The sequence below is a fragment of the Anolis carolinensis genome, unplaced genomic scaffold (genome assembly GCF_035594765.1).
Source record: "Anolis carolinensis isolate JA03-04 unplaced genomic scaffold, rAnoCar3.1.pri scaffold_9, whole genome shotgun sequence".
Classification (NCBI taxonomy): Eukaryota; Metazoa; Chordata; class Lepidosauria; order Squamata; family Dactyloidae; genus Anolis; species Anolis carolinensis.
Window position 1 is genome coordinate 30,066,294 of NW_026943820.1, and position 22,964 is coordinate 30,089,257.

Below are 22,964 nucleotides of genomic sequence, written 5' to 3' on the forward strand. Positions count from 1 at the left end.
ACACGATGGGCCTCCTTTCGAGAAGTGAAACTTGTGTCGGAAAGACCAGGGATGATGATGATGATGATGATGATGATGATGATGAAGAACTAAAGGAGAGATGGGTTCCAGCAACGGTCCGGAAGCAAGACCCATTCTATTAGACTCTAATTCTGGTTTGCTTTTGCAAAAGATGACATGACACAAGTTAAGAATTGATTTATTTCTCTCTCTTCTTTTTTTAATAAAAATAGAAATCAACAACAAAGGCAAGACGGAATTAAGAACACATCGAGAAAAACCGCAAGGGGTAAGGCAACGAAAGTGCGTAAAATACATACAAAAGGTGCATCACTGAGACGTAACACTGCAAGGCTTTCTTCCTGGTATGGCCATGTTGCAGAAGCAGCATTCTCTCCTGACATTTCGCCCACATCTATGGCGGGCATCCTCACAGCCTCAGGGCCCTTCCTTTTCCCGCTTAAGCGGCTGAGTGGGAAAAGGAAAGGCCCTGAGGCTGTGAGGATGCCCGCCATAGATGTGGGCGAAACGTCAGGAGAGAATGCTGCCTCTGCAACATAACCATACAGCCCGGAAAACACACAACAACCCTGTGATTCCGGCCATGAAAACCTTTGACAACACATGGTCCATCTCTGCTGGGATGGAGGAGGAAAATTCTTGGCCGTTCTCAGAAGCTGGATTGATCCAATTCCTGATCATTTGGACTCCTCTAATTCTGATTGGAATGATCTCTCTCTCACACATATACACGCAAACATAAACACGCTAAGACAAAGTTAACCTCTCTTTTCTCCACATGAAAGACCACCTCCCACTTTGAAGTCCATGACCTCATGGCTTCTCATGACATGGTCATTCTCGCTGTCCATCTGTTGTGCCAACCATTCAGGTGGGAATGTCATTGACCCAATGTATGTCCTTCAGCTCATCCCGGTTTGTTGGAAGGAGACATCCCCAGAGAAGTTCATAGAGTCTGCATGGCGTAGGCATCTTCTTGAGATCTGGATGAGTCGTACAACAGGCCTAGCACTTGTTCCTTGGGCGAAGCGGTGGTCGGGATGTGTCTTTTCAACCAGACCCACCCGGCCAAAATGGAGACAACCAAGAGAACACCAACGGCCGTCAAGGAGAGGATGTGAGTCCGGTATTCAGACATCAAGGTGGACGTCCCCTCTGGTCTGGACGTGGTTGCCTCCACTTGGCTCCTCTGGCGAGGCCTTGGTGGTTCAGGAGAAACATCTTTGATAGCTTCTGTTGACAAGGAGGTTCTCAATGTCCCTACAAAAGCAGCAGATGAGTCTCTTGTCGCATCTTTAATGTCTCTGATCTCGCCTCCATCAATGCTGGAGTCGGTGACATCTTCTCCTTGCAGCTCAACACTGTCCTGAAGTCCGTTGATTGGGCTCAGAACCGAAGCTGATAGTCTGGGAGACGTTGGGAATGTTGTTGACGGAGTAGGAGGCACACTGGCTTTCCCAACCAGATGGAAGGTGGGTGACATAGAAGACCTCATGGGATTTAGAAGATTGGGTCTACTGCTAATAGCTCCTAGAGCACCAGAGTCATGCTTTGGATCTTCTCCATTGTTAGTGAGGTCTTCTCCAAGTCTCAAAGTTGTAGTTGGAGATGCCACAGTCCCATCTGCATCTGGTTCAAGTGTGGGAATGTCTCTGTTTTGGGCAGCAGGTTCTGGAGATGGACCAACCAAGGTGCCGCTTGTTGTCCTCAAAGGCCATCCTGTTGACGTTTGAATGGTGTGGGCATGACCCACATCTGGAGTCGACTTGATGTCTTGGGAGAGCTTGTCCAACGAACCACTTTGCTGGGGCGGAAGAGCACGTTTGGCATCCAGGGTCTTCATACGGCTTTGGACCCATTCCTTCTCTGGATCGGCGCAGAAGGATTTATTCCTCTTAGTAGTAAATCTGGAGAAAGAAAGAAAAGAATCCCCATAAGGAAGGATGCGGATTGTGGAGGGCACGACCTACCCTGTTTCCCTGAAAATAAGACATCCCTGGAAAATAAGACCTAGTAGAGGTTTTGCTGAATTGCTAAATATAAAGCCTCCCCCGAAAGTAAGACCTAGAAAAGTTTTTGTTTGGAAGCATGGTAAATGTACATACCATAGATTGTTGTACATGGAAAGAAAGGTAGTAACAAGAAATAATAATAATAATAATAATAATAATAATAATAATAATAATAACAACAACAACAACTTTATTCTTGTATCCCACCTCCATCTCCAAGAAGGGACTCAGGGCAGCTTACACAGGGACAAGCCCAACAACAACATAAATTTACATACGAACAGAAATCTAAACCAGTAATTTAAAAACATTCTAACAATAAAATATAATATAGAAATTCTTGAAAGGATTCACAGTTTGGTTACGCTGGTTTGTGATGGCAACTACTGTACAGTAGATAATAAATTTTCATTAAAAAAAATTCAACCATAAAAGTGAATTCTTTTGTGGAAAAATAAGACATCCCCTGAAAATAAGAGCTAACACATCTTTGGGAGCAAAAATTAATGTAAGACACTGTCTTATTTTCGGGGAAACAGGGTAGTAGGGTCACATCTATTAGAATACGTATTACCACACTGGGAGACACCAGCCCTAAAGGTTAATAGCCAGCTGCAATAAATCACTACTGACTAAGAGGTCAAGAAATCGAATCCCGGGTCAGATTAAGCCCCTGACCATTAATAGCCTAGCTCGCTGTTGACCTATGCAGCCCGAAAGACAGTTGTATCTGTCAAGTAAGAAATTTAAGTACCGCTTTATGCGGGGAGGCTTATTTAACTAATTTACAACACCATAAAATTGCCAGCAGCGTGCGTAAAGGAATGAGGAAGTACCACCATCGAATAAACCACACTCTATTTCTCCCGCAGGAGATGCAAAGCGGCTTGTCATAAAAGCATCAAGCATGCAATGTAAATGATACCAGCATGCAAGCATGTACTACTTACATGACAGAGGTCTTCCCTCGGCACGGGACCTTCTCATAGCTTTCCAGCAAATGCTCAGGGAATTCTCTGGTGACAGGCGGATTAGCGGGGCATTCTCGCTGACAGTGTTTTCCCGCTTCAGGTTCTCCTACCGGAGGGAAAAACACACATTAGATGCCCGTTGTTGCCGTGGTTGTGTGCCTTCACGTCCACTCCAAGGGAAGACAACCTTGTCCTAAATTTTTCTTGCTGTCGTTTCATCCCAAGCTTTCCCGCTTGCTTCCTGGGAAATAGAGCCAGCGGCACCTATTATTTCGTGGCTTTTCTCCCATCCAAGTGGCAACCAGACCTGACCCAGCTTAGCTTCCAAGATCAGACAGGATCCTAAATGCCTTCGGGATCCAGAGTTTGGGACCACAGCCCAGTCAGTTCCTGTCCAACGATCTAGGGAAGCATCTATGAGCCGCAAAGAAGGGCAGGCCGGTAATAATAATAATAATAATAATAATAATAATAATAATAATAATAATGTAATAATGTAATAATAATAATGTAATAATAATAATAATAATAATAATAATAATTCAATAACATAATAATAATAAAATCATCATCATCATCATCAAATTACTTATTAGTTGCCTTCTATCCAAGATGCTCTAGGCGATTTACAAGATAAAATTGTAAAGGATAAAAGCATACATACAAATATTGATAAAATAAAAGTAGTTTAATAATAGTAGTATTTAATAATAATAATAATAACAATTTAGTAATAATCATTAAATATAACAATAGCAATTCAATAACAATAATTTAATAATAGTAATTCAATAATATAATAGTTTAATAATATTCATATTTAATAACAGTAGTCATAAAAATAATGTAATAATTTAATAATTGATAATAGTAATTCAGTAAAACAATAATAATAAAATAATAGCAGTATTTAATAATTGTAGTAATAATAATTCAATACAATAATGTAATAATTTAATAACAATACTTTAATATTAGTAATTCATTATTATTATTATTATTATTTAATAATAGTTTAATAATGATAATTTAATAATAGTTGTAACATAATAATAGTAATAATGATTTGATAATGATTTGATAATAATTTAGTAATACAGTAATAATAATAATTGTAATTCAGTTTGATACCACTTTCATATGGTATTAGTAATTCATTATTATTATTTAATAATAATTTAATAATAATAATAGTTTAATAATTATAATGCAATGCTTTTGACACGAAATAAATAAATAAAAATAATAATTATAATTTAATAATAGTAACTTAATAGTAATAATGATTTGATAATAATTTAGTAATACAGTGATAATAATAATAATTGTAATTCAAATTGATACCACTTTCATATGGTATTAGTAATTCATTATTATTATTATTATTATTTAATAATAATAGTTTAATAATGATAATTTAATAATAGTAGTAACTTAATAATAGTAATAATAATGATTTGATAATGATTTGATAATAATTTAGTAATAGTAATAATAATAATACTGTAGAGTCTCACTAATCCAAGCTAAACGGGCCGGCAGAAGCTTGGATAAGCGAATATCTTGGATTATAAGGACTGATCAAGGAAAAGCCTATTAAACATCAAATTAGGTTATGATTTTTACAAATTAAGCACCAAAACTTCATGTTATACAACAAATTTGACAGAAAAAGTAGTTTAATACGCAGTAATGTTATGTTGTAATTACTGTATTTACGAATTTAGCACCAAAATATCACGATATATTGGAAACATTGACTACAAAAATGGCTTGGATTATCCAGAGGCTTGGATAAGCGAGGCTTGGATTAGTGAGACTCTACTGTAATTGTAATTCAGTTTGATACCACTTTCATTGCCATGGCTCAATGTTATGGGATCCTGGGAGTTGTAGTTTTGCAAGGTCTGCCACATTCTCTATCAGACTTCAACTGCCAGGATCCCAATATGATTCCTCAGTGCAGACGCGCCTTTCATCTCAAGGGAGTAGAAATAGGAAACTCGTGCAAGGAAGCCACATTTCCATCTTTCGCATTTGGTGTTGACAGGACACATTAACCGTTTATGGGGTCTCTGGGGATATTTGGAGGTGCGTGATCTCTTATCAGGGATGACATTCAACTTTGGGGGAATTTCCTACTGCGAACATCTGATGGCAAGAACACGACTCGGTTTGCATTTTCCTGTTATTTCTTGTCTCGGGAAGGAACAGCAGCCCTGCCCTGTTTTGTAGACGCCGCTTTCCCTTTAGAAGACCATTGTTCTAGGATGTTTGCGGCAAGAAGACAACATTGCTGCTTGAGTCCCACCCCGGGGAGGAAAAATGAATAAATAATCATAAACTATAATGATAAGATATATTTGTTAATAGAAAAGCAGTGCAGTGAAAAAAAGGGGGAGAGAATGATAATGATATTTATCACATCTTGTATGTGTAACACTAACTTACTAGCAAACAGATTTGACTAATCATTTTCTATGATTGGTTTGGTAATAAACACAACTAAACAACAACAAGAATAATAATAATTATTATAACTTTATTTTTGTATCCCGCCACCATCTATTTCCCCGAAAGGACTCCGAGTCCGACTCACATGGGGAAATAGATGATGGCGGGACTACGTTATCATTGGCATATTGGAGTTCTATCACAGATGTTGTAGATCAGAATGTACACAGACTACATTATCATCAGCCTATAGGAGTTCTATAACAGATGTTGTAGGTCTTCTGAATGCGCACAGACTACATTATCATCAACATATTGGAGTTCTATCCCAGATGTTGTAGGTCTTCTTCTGAATGTGCCCAGACTACGTTATCATCAGCATATTGGAGTTCTATAACAGATGTTGTAGGTCTTCTTCTGAATGTGCACAGACTACGTTATCATCGGCATATTGGAGTTCTATAACAGATGTTGTAGGTCTTCTTCTGAATGTGCAAAGACTATGTTATCATCGGCATATTGGAGTTCTATAACAGAAGTTGTAGGTCTTCTTCTGAATGTGCACAGACTACGTTATCATCGGCATATTGGAGTTCTATAACAGAAGTTGTAGGTCTTCTTCTGAATGTGCACAGACTATGTTATCATCGGCATATTGGAGTTCTATAACAGATGTTGTAGGTCTTCTTCTGAATGTGCACAGACTACGTTATCATCAGCATATTGGAGTTCTATAACAGATGTTGTAGGTCTTCTTCTGAATGTGCAAAGACTATGTTATCATCGGCATATTGGAGTTCTATCCCAGATGTTGTAGGTCTTCTTCTGAATGTGCACAGACTACGTTATCATCAGCATATTGGAGTTCTATAACAGATGTTGTAGGTCTTCTTCTGAATGTGCAAAGACTATGTTATCATCGGCATATTGGAGTTCTATAACAGAAGTTGTAGGTCTTCTTCTGAATGTGCACAGACTACGTTATCATCAGCATATTGGAGTTCTATAACAGAAGTTGTAGGTCTTCTTCTGAATGCGCACAGACTATGTTATCATCGGCATATTGGAGTTCTATAACAGATGTTGTAGGTCTTCTTCTGAATGTGCAAAGACTATGTTATCATCGGCATATTGGAGTTCTATAACAGAAGTTGTAGGTCTTCTTCTGAATGTGCACAGACTACGTTATCATCAGCATATTGGAGTTCTATAACAGATGTTGTAGGTCTTCTTCTGAATGTGCAAAGACTATGTTATCATCGGCATATTGGAGTTCTATCCCAGGTGTTGTAGGTCTTCTTCTGAATGTGCACAGACTACGTTATCATCAGCATATTGGAGTTCTATAACAGATGTTGTAGGTCTTCTTCTGAATGTGCAAAGACTATGTTATCATCGGCATATTGGAGTTCTATCCCAGATGTTGTAGGTCTTCTTCTGAATGTGCACAGACTACGTTATCATCAGCATATTGGAGTTCTATAACAGATGTTGTAGGTCTTCTTCTGAATGTGCAAAGACTATGTTATCATCGGCATATTGGAGTTCTATCCCAGATGTTGTAGGTCTTCTTCTGAATGTGCACAGACTACGTTATCATCAGCATATTGGAGTTCTATAACAGATGTTGTAGGTCTTCTTCTGAATGTGCAAAGACTATGTTATCATCGGCATATTGGAGTTCTATAACAGATGTTGTAGGTCTTCTTCTGAATGTGCCCAGACTACGTTATCATCAGCGTATGGGATTTCTATCACCGATGTTGTCGTGACCATGGTTTTGGCTTTCAGTCTGCTGAGGTTAAATAGCTTGCCATCGGTCCGATGGATGATTTCCACACCAATAGGAAGCTTCCCATCAATAGTATCCTAGCGATGAAGACGGAGAATAGGGCTGGGGCAATAACACCTCCATGGCATTGGACCGGCACTCCCATGGTCTTGAGGTCACTCTTGCGCCCTTGCAATGCTTCGCACCCTTGTGTAAATGCCGAGGGAGAGCCCGGTTTATGGCTCTGGTGAATGAGTGTGAATGACGCTGAATCAAACAAGGAAGTGGAATAAAAAGAAAGTCCTTTCCTTGAAGATAAACAAGCTCCCACTCACGGAAGGCAAGGTGCGGGGTCTCCAAGACCACCCTCTTTAGCGCCTTCCGCAGGTCAGAGGACTATAATACGGCACCACCTCTGTCAATGTATTTTGCTGGATTTTTGCTGGATTCAGATTTCCGCAATCAGGAAGAATATACGGAAGGTGTCCCATATGGTGTGCACTGCATAACCAATGCGCCTGATGTTCTGGCATTGGGTTTGTAAGCCAACGGTCATGTGAAGATGACTTTGCCATCGAAGGCTGTCATTTCGCAAGCCCCCCTCCAGTTTCCCTGGTGAGCAATGCCTTTTGCATTTACGCCGAGCATCTGCGGCCCATTAAACCACCGCAGATGTTGGGAAAAGGCAGCGGTTTCCATACAAGCCAGAAACCCAAAGGAAAGGGCTGCGACTCCCACCAAGAATAAAGAGCAAGATATCTATACCTTTAATCGTGGGTGGAATAAACGGCATTGGAGGCCAGAGCCAATATTTCCATCCAACAGTGACAGAAAAATAAAAAAATAGCAGAAACAACGTTCACTTTTGAAATGTTCTGACTTGCTTTCCAGCCCATTTTACTTCCTGTTTTGGGGAGAAAGGGTTTGATAGGTAAAGGTCAAGGTTTCCCCCGACATTAAGTCCAGTCGTGTCCGACTCTGGGGGTTGGGGCTCATCCCCATTTCTAAGCCAAAGAGCCGGCGTTGTCCATAGACACCTCCAAGGTCATGTGGCCAATGGCATGACTGCATGGAGCGCCGTTACCTTCCTGCCGGAGTGGTACCTATTGATCTACTCACATTGGCATGTTTTCGAACGTCATCCCCAAAAGACGGATCTTCCCCAAAACGCGGGCTCTTGGCTTCCCATGGTCTTCCTTCCTTGCGTGCGCAATCCAGCCGTGACGCTCTGCAGAGACCTCAGCACTGGTGTCCCTGTCGATAAAGGACAATAAGGGACCTTCCTATCTGGCCTGAGGATCAGCCTTGAGGGCCGTTGTGCAAAAGGTGAGAGGCTATTGCATGGTCGGATCCCCTTTGAACCAGATCCTGGGAGTTTCGGAGGCCCCGATTCTTTTGCTTCTGTTACAAATTCTTTCGCTTTGGTTGCCAATTCATGTCCTGTACCTGGAAGGACCCTTGGCCCACCTTCCTTCTGGACAACAACAACAACAACAACAACTTCAATTGTCTCTCCAAAAGAGTGAGTTGGGGGTTGTACTAGTCCAACTCACCTGCAGGTTGACGAAACTAATGAGTAAAATGAATGCAGTTTGGCATCACTTTAACTGCCAAGGGTCAGTGCTATGGGGTCCTTGGAGTTGTAGTTTGACAAGGTCTTGAACCTTCTCTGCCCCAACTCCCAGGATACCTTAAAGGGGTATCAAACTGCATTAATTCTCCAGTGTAGATGCATCCTTGGGCTGGTTTTGTGCCAGGCGGTCTTCTGAAGGGGTGTGCCTACAAAGCCAAAGGAGAAGTGCGACCAAGAAAGCCTTGAAACACAATAGCAGCTCCCTGGAGATTGGGACACGAAAGAAAAAGATTGCAGCTGGTATCTGTTGGGCAAGGCAGCTTTGTTTGTCTGCAGGGACCGGGCTCTCGAGAGAAAGACCTTCTTCTCCCCACTTGGACGTAGTTGGGAGCTGGCTCAAGGGAAGATAGAGGTGAGCACGAGCCGTGCCCGGCCTTGATGCCACCAGACAAGGCTCTCCAGAAGGAAGGTGGGCCAAGGGTCGCTCCAGGTACAGGACATGAATTGGCAACCAAAGCAAAAGAATTTGCAGCAGAAGCAAAAGAATCCGGGCCTCCGAAACTCCCGGGATCTGGTTCAAAGGGGATCCGACCATGCAATAGCCTCTCACCTTTTGCACAACGGCCCTCAAGGCTGATCCTCAGGCCAGATAGGAAGGTCCCTTATTGTCCTTTATCGACAGGGACACCAGTGCTGAGGTCTCTGCAGAGCGTCACGGCTGGATTGCGCACGCAAGGAAGGAAGACCATGGGAAGCCAAGAGCCCGCGTTTTGGGGAAGAGCCGTCTTTTGGGGATGACACTTTTCAAACTTAGGTGGACCAGATAGATGTTTTGATGCTGATTTCAAATCTGCTTTTAGCTTTTCTGTAGCAGGTCGAGTTTTTGTCCTGAGATCCATTACATGTCAGCAATGTACGGGATTTCCATTACAACTCCAATCGTATCATTTCTCTTTTCAGGTTGAATTTGCTCACAGCAATTAAACTTATCCACACGCCAAGAACATGCAAAAGTCACCCCAACTCCTTCTGCTATGTGTGTGGCCTACTGATTTACAACTTTAGGACATTGACATAAAAGTGCAAAAGATCAAACGACAATCTGCCAAGTGTCTTTTGGATGCCTGCTAGGAGCTGGAGCTGACAGAGGGAGCTCATCCATGCTCTCCCTCCCCGGGTTGGATTCAGCAGGCCTTTGGAGATACAGTCATTAATTAATCAGCCCCAGAGGGTTTTTAATAATCTATCCTGTATTTATCACGGTCTTACCATTTATGTGTTTTAAATGTAATTTTTTTATCCTGTATTGTTGTTTTAATTGATATATTATATTACTGTTTTATCTTTTTTATATTGTGATTTGTACTATGCTGTTTATATTTTGTCCTTATGCTGTTTGGGCCTCTGCCCCATGTAAGCCACCTCGAGTCCCCACGGGGAGATGGTGGCGGGGTATAAATAAAGTTTTATTATTTATTATTATTCGAACCGGCAACCTTCAGGTCAACAACCCAACCTTCAAGTCAGCAGTCCAGCCGGCACAAGGGTTGAACCCATTGCACCACTGTGGGCCTCCTGGGAGCTGTAGTTTTGCAAGGCCTTGGGCCTCCTCTCTGCCCATGAATGCCGGTGCCTCGCCAAACTGCAATGCGTAGGATTCCATAGCATTAAGCGACGACAGCTAAACTGCACTAATTCTGCAGAATAAAATAAGATGCCAGGGAGATCCTACATTTTCAAAGGACGGTGCGAGACGAAGCAGGTCTTTCCAGTTTGTAGGGATCTGTGAAGGCAACACATTCCCATATTCCCAAAAGTAAATATATCCCAGGGATCGAAACTAATCTTGGAAGATAACAAGGCCTTTTTCTTCGGCACATATGCAACTAATCTTGGAAGTTGTATCTGTGCCGAAGAAAAAGGCCTTGTGATCTTCTTTTCCCCAACATGAGGAGGCCCATGGATTTCCTGCCCGACTTCTTGAAACGATCTTGGAAGAGAAGGAGGAAGAAAGGATGGAGAGAAGGATAAAGAGACAGAGAAGAAGGCACGCATGGCTGCACGGAGCGCATGGAACTGGCCCAGCGCTGAGCCAATTCCTTTCGTTTGCCAGCCAAAGGAGAATCCATTGGGGCCTGCTTGCCTTCCCATTCATGCACTGAGTTGCTGTGAGTTTTCCAGGCTGTCTGGCTATGTTCCAGAAGCATTCTCTCCTGACGTTTCACCCACATCTATGGCAGGCATCCTCAGAGGTTGGGAGGTCTGTTGGAAAACTATGCAAGTGGGGTATATATATATATATATATATATATATATATTATACCTGTGGAATAATGTCCAGTGTGGGAGAAAGAAAGAACTCTTGTCTGTTGGAGGCAAGAGTGAATGCTGCAGTTAGCCACCCCGATTAGCACTGAATAGCCTTGCAGCTTCAAAGCCTGGATGCTTCCTGCCTGGGGGGAATCCTTTGTTTAATTAATTTGTTAATTAAGGGGTTTTCTCCAATTGTTTGAAGCGATTTGAAAGCAGAAACAAGAACTGGAAGCCCATTTTAAAAATTAAAAATAGAGTTTTTATTTTTAAAAAATAATTTAAAAAATAAGTTAGGCAAATTTGGAGTCCAAAATACTCCAAAAACATCGAGATGTGCCTGTGATAGAGCTACAGAAGGACTCAGTGCCACCAAACTTTGCTTCATACACTAATTATGAAAAATACTGCCTCAAATGACCTTGGGGCTATTAAGACTCATTAATAAACTAGAGCAACATGTGCTATAGCAGGAGAAACAAAGTTTGGGCAGTTTAATCAACTTTCCCCATGTTTTTATGAGACACCCACTTAGAAAATTTCATTGCTAACCCAGGAACAAAAATCGTCTGACATAGTGTTATTTACTGTATATGCAAATACAGGTGTTTCCAAATCAGGGGAAATCTTAGACGCCAATCACTTCTGTCTCCGAGTCTTTCAGATCAGTGAGACGCAACCTCACATGTTGATTTAATTTATATCCTGCTGCTCAACCGAAATTGTGACTCGAACTAATAATAAATATACTACTAGGAGTACTACTACTAATAATAATAATAGTAATAATAATATAATCCAGTTCAGAACAGACAATGTGGATGATCTGCTTTGATAATATACTAATATTATACTACTACTACTACTACTAATAATAATAATAATAATAATAATAATAATAATAATAATATAATCTAGTTCAGAGCAGACAATGTGGATGATCTGCTTTGATAATATACTAATAATATACTAATATTATACTAATACTAATAATAATAATAATAATAATAATAATAATAATAATATAATCCAGTTCAGAGCAGACAATGTGGATGCTCTGCTTTCATAATCTGGAATCAATGGCAGTGTGGAAGGGGCCACAGGGTCGGAAGAGACCCTCAAAAGCCATCCAGTCCACCCCATAGTGCCATGCAGAAGTAAAAAAACACAACCAAAGCCCTCCTGACAGATGGCCATGCCTTTCTGTTTGGGAACCCCCAGAGGTGGTTTTCAATATTCATTGTAAAATGTTACAGGATGGTCTCCCTCCCTCCCTTTGCACCCTCCTTCCCTCCCTCCCTCCCTCCCGCAAAAACAAAACTTTGGGCAGTTTGATAAACTTTCCCCAGGCTTTGATGAGAGAACCCATGAGGAAATGGCATGGAGAAGTGAAACGAAGTTCCCAAGTCCATGCCAGAAGCGGGGGGGAAAGGCGAAACGCGCGTTCAGAGGTGGCGCGGGGGTTGCCGTACACGTGTCTCCCTCTCAAGCCAGGTCTCTCTCACCTGCGACGGCGTGGATGGGCCAGAGCCAGGTGAGCGCCACGACCAGGAGCGCCGCCCGGCCCCGCATGGCGCTGCTGACCCTCCTCCGCCGGGGTCTCCCTCGCCTCCTTCCCTTCCTTCCTTCTTTCTTCTCTTCTTCCTTCCTTCCCCGCGTCTCCTCCACCCCAGGACCCTCCCCGGACCCGCCTCTCTTTTCCAGGATGTCCTCCTCCTGGCAGGCAGGCAGGCAGGCACTCCACGGGTCTCGCCTGGTCGCCGCAAAGGTTTTCCTTTCTCTTGGGAGAGTTGGCTCCTCTGACTCACCAGATATTACTCAACACAGTTGTGGCCTTTTGCAGCCACACTTTCCATCACCTAGGGCTTGCTTTTGTCATCCTGGCTTCCCCAACAAGTCATGATGATAAAAAAGGATACATCCAGAGTTTGGTTTGTGCCATCATCATCATCATCATCATCATCATCACCACCACCTGTCAGTTGCAAAAGGCCACCCTACTCGGATCTGCACACATTCTTCACCGAGACTCACACAGTCCTAGACACTTGGGAAGGGTCCGACGTGGGATCCAATACAACAGCCAGCAGAAGGATCTTGTTTGCTGTGGACTTGCGGTATATATATAGAGAGTCTCACTAATCCAAGCCTCTGGATTATCCAAGCCATTTTTGTAGTCAATGTTTTCAATATATCATGATATTTTGGTGCTAAATTCATAAATACAGTAATTACATCATAACATTACTGCGTATTGAACTACCTTTTCTGTCCAATTTGTTATATAACAGGATGTTTTGGTGCTTAATTTGTAAAATCATAACCTAATTTGATGTTTAATAGGCTTTTCCTTAATCCCTCCTTATTATCCAACATATTCGCTTATCCAAGCTTCTGCTGGCCCGTTTAGCTTGGATAAGTGAGACTCCACTGTAGTTGTTCTTCTCCAGAAACATTGTTTTTTTTTTTTTGTGACACAAAGTATGTCCAAGTGTTGGTGTGGGGCTTGAGACTTCCCCAGAATCTATTCTTTAAGACAAGTTTGAAGGAAGGAGGCCCAACCCTCCCTTGATAATGGGAATTATGACTCAATGTGAAATTCACGGTGCACTTCCTGGTAGTTGTGTCTGTCTAGACTTGCTTCTTCTCCCACTTTCTCAATCTGAACTCTGGGACAAAGAACACGGGCGACTGCCGAGACCTGCAAAGAAGAAAACATCACGGCAAACAAGGGCCAAGGGCCATCTAGTCCAACCCCTTCTGCCATGCAGGAAAAGCACAATCAAAACACCCCCAACAGAAGAACTCTGTTTAAAGCTTCCAAGGAAGCTTCCTCTGTTTAAAGCTTCCAAGGAAGGAGCTTCTGCCACACTACGAGGCAGAGAGTTCCACTGTTGAACAGCTCGTACAGTCAGGAAACTCTTCCTCATATTCAGGTGGGATCTCCTTTCCCGTCATTTGAACCCATGGCTCCATTGAGTCCTGGTTTCAAGGGCAGCAGAAAACAAGACATGTTCCTTCTTCCTTATGGCATCCTCTCACATCTTTCTACATGGCTCTCATGTCTCAGCCTTCTCTTCTGAAGACTAAACAGACCCAGCTCTTTAAGATGCTCCTCAGAGGGATTATTTGTGGTCTCCAGATCTTGTAGGAAAAGCAGAATCAAAGCAAACACATGGCCATATGGCCTCCAAAGATGGAGCCTCCACTGGCTTCCTATTCCACTGCTGAACCGCTCTTACGGTCAGGAAGTTCTTCCTCATGTTCAGGTGGGATCTCCTTCCCTGTCGTTTGAACCCATGGCTCCATTGAGTCCATTGAAACAATCCCCCCCTCTTCCTTCTGACACCCTTTCACATCCTTATCCATGGCTCTTCTCATGTCTCCTCTCAACCTTCTCTTCTGCAGGCCGAACATGCCAAGCTCTTTAAGACGCTCCTCAGAGGGATTCTTCATGGTTTCCAGACCTTTGACCATTTTAGTGGCCCTCTTCCTCTGGACACCTTCCAGCTTGGAGTCAATACCTCTTTTGAACTGTGATGCCCAGAACTGGACACAGTAATAGGCCAAAAGGCCACCTTACTGAGATCCGAACCCTCTTTATGGCACGCAACGAGTCACTTCTTTCCAAGGTGAAGAGGAGGATCCATCCTTTGGGTTCAGTCGATTAACCAATTACAGATCCGTCTAACAGTAGCCTTGCCTAGCCCACATTGGACGGGTTTGCTTGCAAGGTCAGGTCAGGTTGTGGCGCAGTTTGTTAGTAGCCCACTGCAATAAATCACTACTGACCAAGAAGTCATGATATCGAAGCCAGCCCGGGTCAGAATAAGCTCCCGAACATTAATAGCCTAGCTTGCTGTTGAGCTAAGCAGCTCAAATGACAGCTGAATCCGTCAAGTAGGAAATTTATGTACTGCTTTATGCAGGGAGGCTAATTTAACTAATTTATGACACCATAAAAACTTCCAGCAGTGTGCAGAAGAATGAGGAAATACTACATCAAGGACTTGGTGTCATAAGTGGACGATGAAGCGGCAGCTCCCCCTGTGGCCGGAATTGAGCATACCCTCATGAAGCCGGAAGCTGGGAACATGTTAAATTGCCTCTGTGTCTGTCTATATATGTCGTTTGTCTAATGACATTGAATGTTTGCCATGTGTATGTGCATTGTGATCTGCCCTGAGTCTCCTTTGGGGTGAGAAAGAAGGGTGGAATATTAATACTGTAAGTAAATAAATAATTTTTTTAAAAGGGGGACCTTGTTTTTTTCCAGGTAGCATGTGCTCGGCCTCATTCTTTCTCTTGTGGAAACTTGTTTTTGCTTCCTGAGCCGAATCAATAGCTCCCGGTGTGGCTTTATCTGCCCGTAAAGATAAACACTCCGGAGTTTGGACGTTAAGCCAAGATCAGGAGTTTGAGCCGATAAGCTCAGCAAAGAAGAAGCTCAAGATTCCCCTTGGAAGGAAACGGCTCCCGTGTGGGTGGGTCAGGGAACCTGTTCCGGGATTTAGTCTGAACTTCAAAGCACTCTCCAAGGAAGCAGTTGGAATCCCTTAGGGGTTTCCTGCAGGCTGGGGATGCTGGGAGTTGCAACTACTCCAGGATTAGGAGGCAATCGCATGGTTTTGCACCCTGTCCCGCACGGAGGAGGATTTTGGAACGGCTGATAATGAATCTTTGCACAATGTTGTCGCTTCTCAGTTAATCCTCGCGGGCAAAGAACAAGTCTCTTGCAAACACGATCCCAGCTTGAGTGAAATGTGTCCTTAGCTTTCATCCTATTTGAGCAAGAAAGTGCCCTGTTACTCTATTGCTTTGTTATTTGTTACCTTGTTAATTGTAATTAAGCCCCGTATTTTCCTCCAGAGAGCTCAGCGGATTGCATCGTCGGCCATCCAGGTTCGTGAGTTTAACTTACATGGACTTCATTGTTTACAGATTTGACTAATGTGCTCTCGTTAGCAACCTCCATCTCCTCCAGCTCTAGGGACAACCTAAAGTGGTGTCAAAGTGCTCTAATTCTGAAATGCGGATGGCCTCGAGCAGTACATCTCCACATAACCCACATTCCTGAGGAGCCACCAAAGCTCTCCTTCCAGTGACATTGCAGGTTATAGTGAGCACCCCATCCCAGAGTTCCTTTCTCTCTCCATTGGTGTGGAATTTGCATGGCCCCGCCCACTGCCTCTCCCATAACCCTTTCCTATGGTGCACAGCAAACAGAGGAATTGCACCCAGCCAATGACGGATCTGGACTAAACTTGGCACACAAACATGGCCAACTGTGCATGCGGGCGGGGTTTAGGAGTGATTGCCCTTGGATCTGGGAGTTGTAGTTCACCCTTATCCAGGGAGCACTGAACCCAAGTGACCACGGATCTGGACCAAACTTGGCACACAGACCCAACATGGCCAGCTCTGAATACTGGTGTGGTTTGTGGTGATTGGCCCACGATTTTGGGAATTGCAGTTCACCCACGTCCTTATGTATTTTCTAATGGGAGCATTCATTAAAAAACAACAGGAAAGAGTGGTTTTTCTTCTTCTAAGAAATAGAGCTACACCTTACCAACAGATATGACCTCACACCCCAAAACAAACAATGCCTTTCCCAAATAACCCGGGCACCGCTGGATACCCAAGCTAATAATGAATATACAGTAGAGTCTCACTTATCCAACATAAACGGCCCAACAGAACGTTGGATAAGCGAATATGTTGGATAATAAGGAGAGATTAAGAAAAAGCCTATTAAATATCAAATTAGGTTATGATTTTACAAATTAAGCACCAGAACATCATGTTATAAAACAAATTTGACAGAAAAAGTAGTTCAATACGCAGTAATGCTATGTAGTGATTACTGTATTTACAAATTTAGCACCAGAATATAATGATATATTGAAAACATTGACTACAAAAATGTGTTGGATAATCCAGAATGTTGGATAAGCGAGTGTTGGATAAGTGAGACTCTACTGTAATTGTAAGCCGCCCTGAGTCCCTTTGGGTGAGAAGGGCGGGATAGAAATGATGGAAATAATAATAAAACAAATAAATAATTTGATGCTGCTTTCAGCTGCCAAGGCCCAATGCGATGGAATAATGGGAATTGCAGTCGGTGCGGAGCAAACCCCTTTGGAAGAGAAGGCGAACATTGGGTAAAACTCTAACTCTATGGCCATGAGCCCTGGCAGCGCGAGTAGTGTTCAGCCGCCTTCGATGGTAGGGATGCCCACTGAGATTCTACTTGGATCCTATTCTCATGGAATTAGAAAAAGATCCTTCCAGAAGCCTTTGTGATTCAGAGAACACGTCGTATACTCAGAACCCGCTTTTAGAAGAAGTTTAGTTATTTCTCTTTTCCAGATGATGGAAGGAGGAAGCAAGGCCTTCTGCGCATCGAGTGTGGGTTGTGGGGGTCGAGAAGGGCCCCGTCCCGCATGAACGGTGGCTTATGTGCAACTAATATGGGATCAAGGAGGGAAAGGGGGTCATTATTTATTTCAAGAAATAACCCCGCATCATAATAATATTATGATGTAATACAATGTAATAAGAATTATAATTCACTATTAAAATTGTATATTTATATTACATACAATATTGCTAATAATATTGCAATATAGTCGTAATATAACATATTGTATGTACAGTAGAGTCTCACTTATCCAAGCTAAACAGGCTGGCAGAAGCTTGGATAAGCGAATATCTTGGATAATAAGGAGGGATTAAGGAAAAGCCTATTAAACATCAAATTAGGTTAGGATTTTACAAATTAAGCACCAAAACATCATGTTATACAACAAATTTGACAGATAAAGTAGTTCAATATGCAGTAATGTTATGTTGTACAGTAGAGTCTCACTTAGATAAAGTACCACTTAGATATATATATATATATACACACACACACACACATACAGTAGAGTCTCACTTATCCAAAATTCGCTTATCCAACATTCGCTTATCCAATGTTCTGGATTATCCAACGCATTTTTGTAGTCAATGTTTTCAATACATCGTGATATTTTGGTGCTCAATTCGTAAATACAGTAATTACTTCATAGCATTACTGCGTATTGAACTACTTTTTCTGCCAAATTTGTTGTACAACATGATGTTTTGGTGCTTAATTTGTAAAATCATAACCTAATTTGATGTTTAATAGGCTTTTCCTTTATCCCTCCTTATTATTCAACATATTCACTTATCCAACATTCTGCCGGCTCGTTTATGTTGGATAAGTAAGACTCTACTGTAATAATAATAATAATAATAATAATAATAATAATAATAAGTGTTCGACTTGTGATTCTGTGATACAAAATCCAGCATATATATCTCATTTGCTGTGTCATACTATGTCTTTGTGTCTATTATTATTATTATTATTATTATTATTATTATTATTATTATTATTATATATTTCTTATAACCCGCCTCCATCTCCCCAAAGGGACTCGGGCCGTCTCACATGGGGACCAAGCCCTAAAAACATCAGTTTGATGTACAATTAAAACACAATACAGTGCAATTTACAAGATTAAACATAGCGAAAACAATTATTTAAAACATCTTAAAGTGAACACAGCCATAAAAGTGGAACTGAAACGACAGCTTTCAGAAGTAAGGCTACGGCCAAGAGTGCCTCTGAGGGCGTGCAGAAACCATTTATTGCAAGAAGGGGGAGGAGACTGAGGACAGTGGGGGATATCCCCCTGAAATTCCTCTTTCTCAAAAATACAGAGAGCGAGACTTTGACGACGGAGGAGGAAATCTGTTCTGCTTGGAGCAAAGCCACAAAGAAAGCCAAATTTCATTTTAATTTCTTCCTGGTGCATTCCACAGAAACCCAGTTCCACGGGAAGTGAATGGTATTTTCCCCCAGGCTGGAAAAGCAGGAACTGGGGTGTTTGTGGTGGTTCAAATCCAACCACCTTTTTGCCTTTCGACCCTGGAGTTTCTTTTCCACCCGACTCACAATCAAGGAGACGTTTGGTGGGGAAAAACCCCGGCCAGGCCGTGACCACACTGGACATTTATTGGCAGACTTTGGCATCGGTTCCTGGGCACAGAAAGAAATTCACCGAACTGAAAGTGAAGTTAAAGTATTTCTAAAGCAAAGACGAGAATAGCGTGTTCCAGGGAAGGTCCTCCCGAGAAGAATAGCCTGGCAGTTAGTTCCCTGTTCTGGCCAAGGAGAGGCCAGGCTTGACCTTTGCAACTGTTCCTGCATCTGCACTGCCACGTAACCCAGATTATCCGCTTTGAAATGGATCATATGTCATGATCCACTGAACTGTCATATAATTCCGTTCAAAGCAGTGAAGAAGGGGTCTATTATTGACAACACAATAATAATAATAATAATAATAATAATAATAATAATAATAATAATAATAATAACAAAATTACAATCTGTCAACTGCAAAAGGCCACCCAACTGGGATACGCACGCATCATCCGAAAATACATCACACAGTCCTAAACACTTGGGAAGTGTTCGACTTGTGGTTTTGTGATACGAAATCCAGCATATCTATCTTGTTTGCTGTGTCATAAAATAATAATAATAATAATAATAATAATAATAATAATAATAATAATAATATCCGAAACTACATCACACAGTCCTAGACACTTGGGAAGTGTTTGACTTGTGATTCTGTAATATGAAATCCAGCATATCTATCTTGTTTGCTGTGTCATAAAATAATAATAATAATAATAATAATAATAATAATAATAATAATAATAATAAACATCACACAGTCCTAGACACTTGGGAAGTGTTCGACTTGTGATTTTGTGATACGAAATCCAGCATATCTATCTTGTTTGCTGTGTCATACAATATAATAATAATAATAACTTTATTTATGCCCCGCCACCATCTCCCCATGGGGACTCGGGGCGGCTCACATGGGGCAAAGCCCAGTCAACATAGTTCACAGAAGTAACAATATACACAAGTGAAAACACAATAAAGGTAATAACACAAGAGTTAATACAACAATAATAATATCCATACAATTGCTAGTCCCATTGTCGGTGGGGGTCACAGTTTTTCTGGATGCAGGTGAACTATAACTCCCATAATTGGCTTCCAGCAACAGGAAATATAATAATAGTAATAATAATAATAACTTTATTTTTATACCCCGCCTCTATCTCCCCAAAGGGGACTCAGGGCGGCTTACATGGGGCCAAGCCCGAATAAAAACAGTAGCAGTATAAAACACAGCAATAGACAAAAACATGCACAATTAAAAAATTTGAAAGAAAGGACATTCCAGCTGAACATGAGGAAGAACTTCCTGACTGTGAGGGATGTTCAGCAGTGGAACTCTCTGCCTCGGAGTGAGCTGGAGGCTCCTTCTTTGGAGGTTTTGAAGCAGAGGCTGGATGGCCATCTGTCGGGGTGCTTTGAATGTGATTTTCATGCTTCTTGGCAGAATGGGGATGGACTGGGTGGCCCATGATTTTATTGAGATAAGTTTTAATCTATGTTTTAATCTTTATTTATTGGATCGGGCTTGTCCCCATGTGAGCCGCCCTGAGTCCCTTTGGAGAGATGGAGGTGGGACATAAAAATTATTATTATTATTATTATTATTATTATTATTATTATTATTATTATTATTATTATACTGTATTATTATACCACAACACATAAATTCTCCATTTTATGTTTCATTTGTCCTAATTATTTAACAAATTATATTGACTAGTGAAAAAAAATGCTGGATTTGCTCACTTTCCCCCTGTGGCTGGATCTGCACTGCATTATAATGCAGTTTGAAACTGCATTATATATGGCAGTGTAGATCCAAATGTATGTTTCAGAGGAAGGGACTGTTTTAATCCACATCTGAAGGTTATTTACCTGTGAAATGCATGGCGTCATCATTTGTAGGTTGACAAACACGTTGGGAACATACACACACACTATGCTGCATTGCATCTGGAATATAAGGGCACTAAGACCCAGAGCAGACCAAGTGGCCGACGCCCGCCTGCAAAAACAGGACTGCCTGGAACCCGATTGCGCCTGCGCAGTGGCGCTTTCGAACGCTCTTCTGCCTGAGTCGGGAGCCAGCCAATCAACCTGTCAGGATGGCCGAGCGGTCTAAGGCGCTGCGTTCAGGTCGCAGTCTCCCCTGGAGGCGTGGGTTCGAATCCCACTTCTGACAACAAGGTTCTCCTTTTGGTTCCACACCTTTTATTTGTATTTCTAAATATCATCAATTTTTCTGCTTCTCTCTGAAATGCTGGACACAAGGTCTATGGCTGGCAGAAACCTCAACAGCAGAAAGCTGGCATGAGGCATTTTATCATTTGGAGTTAGAATAATAATAACAATAACAATAATAACAATAATAATTTGGAGTTAGCTTGGTTGCATTGTTTTGCATTCCCGAACAAGTGACCCCCCCCCCCCATTAAAAAAAGAATGACACCAAAATGACTGTCTACATTACAGCACCTTTGTGCAGTATATTCAGCAAAAATATATTAATTTATATAGAACTGTCCCTGCAGTCATGAGATAAAGATAAGGTAACCTTTACTTACCTGCATGCACTGCAGATGAATGAGACTGATGACCAGGCTCCTATTAAGCTATGCATTGCATCTCATCTGCCTTAAGGATAGCTCTGTTCTCTGTATTTTGATACGTGTTTTAGAGAAATACATTGTAGTGTGTGTATTTATGGAATTTTTACAATGTTGGGGTGTTTTAATTATTCTGTAACCCACCCACCCCCAGAGCCACAAAATGCAATTATTATTAGTATTATTTTTATACCCCGCTTTATATCTCCTGAAAGAGACTCAGAACAGCTATGTACCTATTATTAATATTATAATTATTATAATTATAATTATTATTATGTTTATACCCCACTTTATCTCTCCCAAAGGAGACTCAGAGCAGCTACCGTGTTTCCCCGAAAATAAGACAGTGTCTTATATTAATTTTTGCTCCCAAAGATGCTCTAGGTCTTATTTTCAGGGGATGTCTTTTTTTTCCATGAAGAAGAATTCACATTTATTGTTGAACAAAAAAATGAACATTATATACTGTATGTACAGTAGTTGTCATCACAACCAGCATAATCAGACAAACTGTGAATCCTCTCAAGAATTTCTTGTTACTGCCATTATTTCCATGTACATCAATCTATGGTACGTACATTTACCAAACCTGCATGCTCTAGTATTCTGTTCGTTGGGCATGCTTCCAAACACAAACGATGCTAGGTCTTATTTTCGGGGGAGGCCTTATATTTAGCAATTCAGCAAAACCTCTACTAGGTCTTATTTTCTGAGGATGTCTTATTTTAGGGGAAACAGGGTATGTATCTATTATTGATATTATAATTTATTATTATTATTGTTGTTATTATTATTATCATCATCATGGGATGGAGTAAGGCTGCATCTCCACGTGTCCTGCATGTGCATATGGTTTGACACATTCTTTATCCTTCTAAAGTTACCTTAAGGAGGGTCTGCTTTGGGCAAACTCCTCAAATGGTGAAGCAAAGGGTACCTACACACAATAGACAGCACCATGTAACAAAATGTAAATAATGTTCTGTTCCTGGTGTGAAAGGGTTATTTCCTGCTGAGTCGTGCCATCCTGACTCCAGAAACTTTGTTTTTGTGGCTGCGGGAAACTAGGCTCTACAAAGTAGATGCAGCCAAAGGACACAAGGTGGCGCTCTCTCTCTGTCTCCTCTCGCAGTGGAAGAGCAGGATTGCAGAGTTGTGTTTTCTGGGCTGTCTGGCCGTGTTCCAGAAGCATTCTCTCCTGACGTTTCGCCCACATCTATGGCAGG

At 41.6% G+C, this 22,964-nt stretch overlaps 1 protein-coding gene and 1 non-coding gene across 3 annotated transcripts; one reads left to right on the forward strand and one right to left on the reverse strand.

Moving 5' to 3' along the window:
- Positions 1-187: 187 nt before the first annotated feature.
- Positions 188-21,337, reverse strand: cx3cl1 (C-X3-C motif chemokine ligand 1). 2 transcript variants are annotated; one of them, XM_062961905.1, is made up of 3 exons: positions 21,005-21,337; positions 2,984-3,110; positions 188-1,928 (listed from the first exon to the last, which is right to left on the reverse strand). In XM_062961905.1, exons 1-3 carry the CDS (start codon positions 21,075-21,077, stop codon positions 968-970), a joined length of 1,161 nt encoding a protein of 386 aa, XP_062817975.1. In that variant the 5' UTR covers positions 21,078-21,337; the 3' UTR covers positions 188-967. The 2 variants fall into 2 exon arrangements, with proteins under 2 accessions (XP_062817975.1, XP_062817976.1); XM_062961906.1 differs by lacking the exon at positions 21,005-21,337 and adding an exon at positions 12,618-15,767.
- trnal-cag (transfer RNA leucine (anticodon CAG)) lies at positions 21,229-21,311 on the forward strand. Its single transcript has one exon. It is a non-coding gene; the product is annotated as a tRNA-Leu (tRNA).
- Positions 21,338-22,964: the final 1,627 nt, after the last annotated feature.

Excerpts from the sequence above, each read along its gene's own strand:
- cx3cl1 (XM_062961905.1), bottom strand. The coding sequence starts at position 21,077 with ATGCAGCATAGTGTGTGTGTATGTTCCCAACGTGTTTGTCAACCTACA. Across the intron at positions 3,111-21,004 it reads TGACGCCATGCATTTCACAG|GAGAACCTGAAGCGGGAAAA; the intron begins GTAAATAACCTT and ends TCCCTCCGGTAG. Across the intron at positions 1,929-2,983 it reads CGAGGGAAGACCTCTGTCAT|ATTTACTACTAAGAGGAATA; the intron begins GTAAGTAGTACA and ends TTCTTTCTCCAG.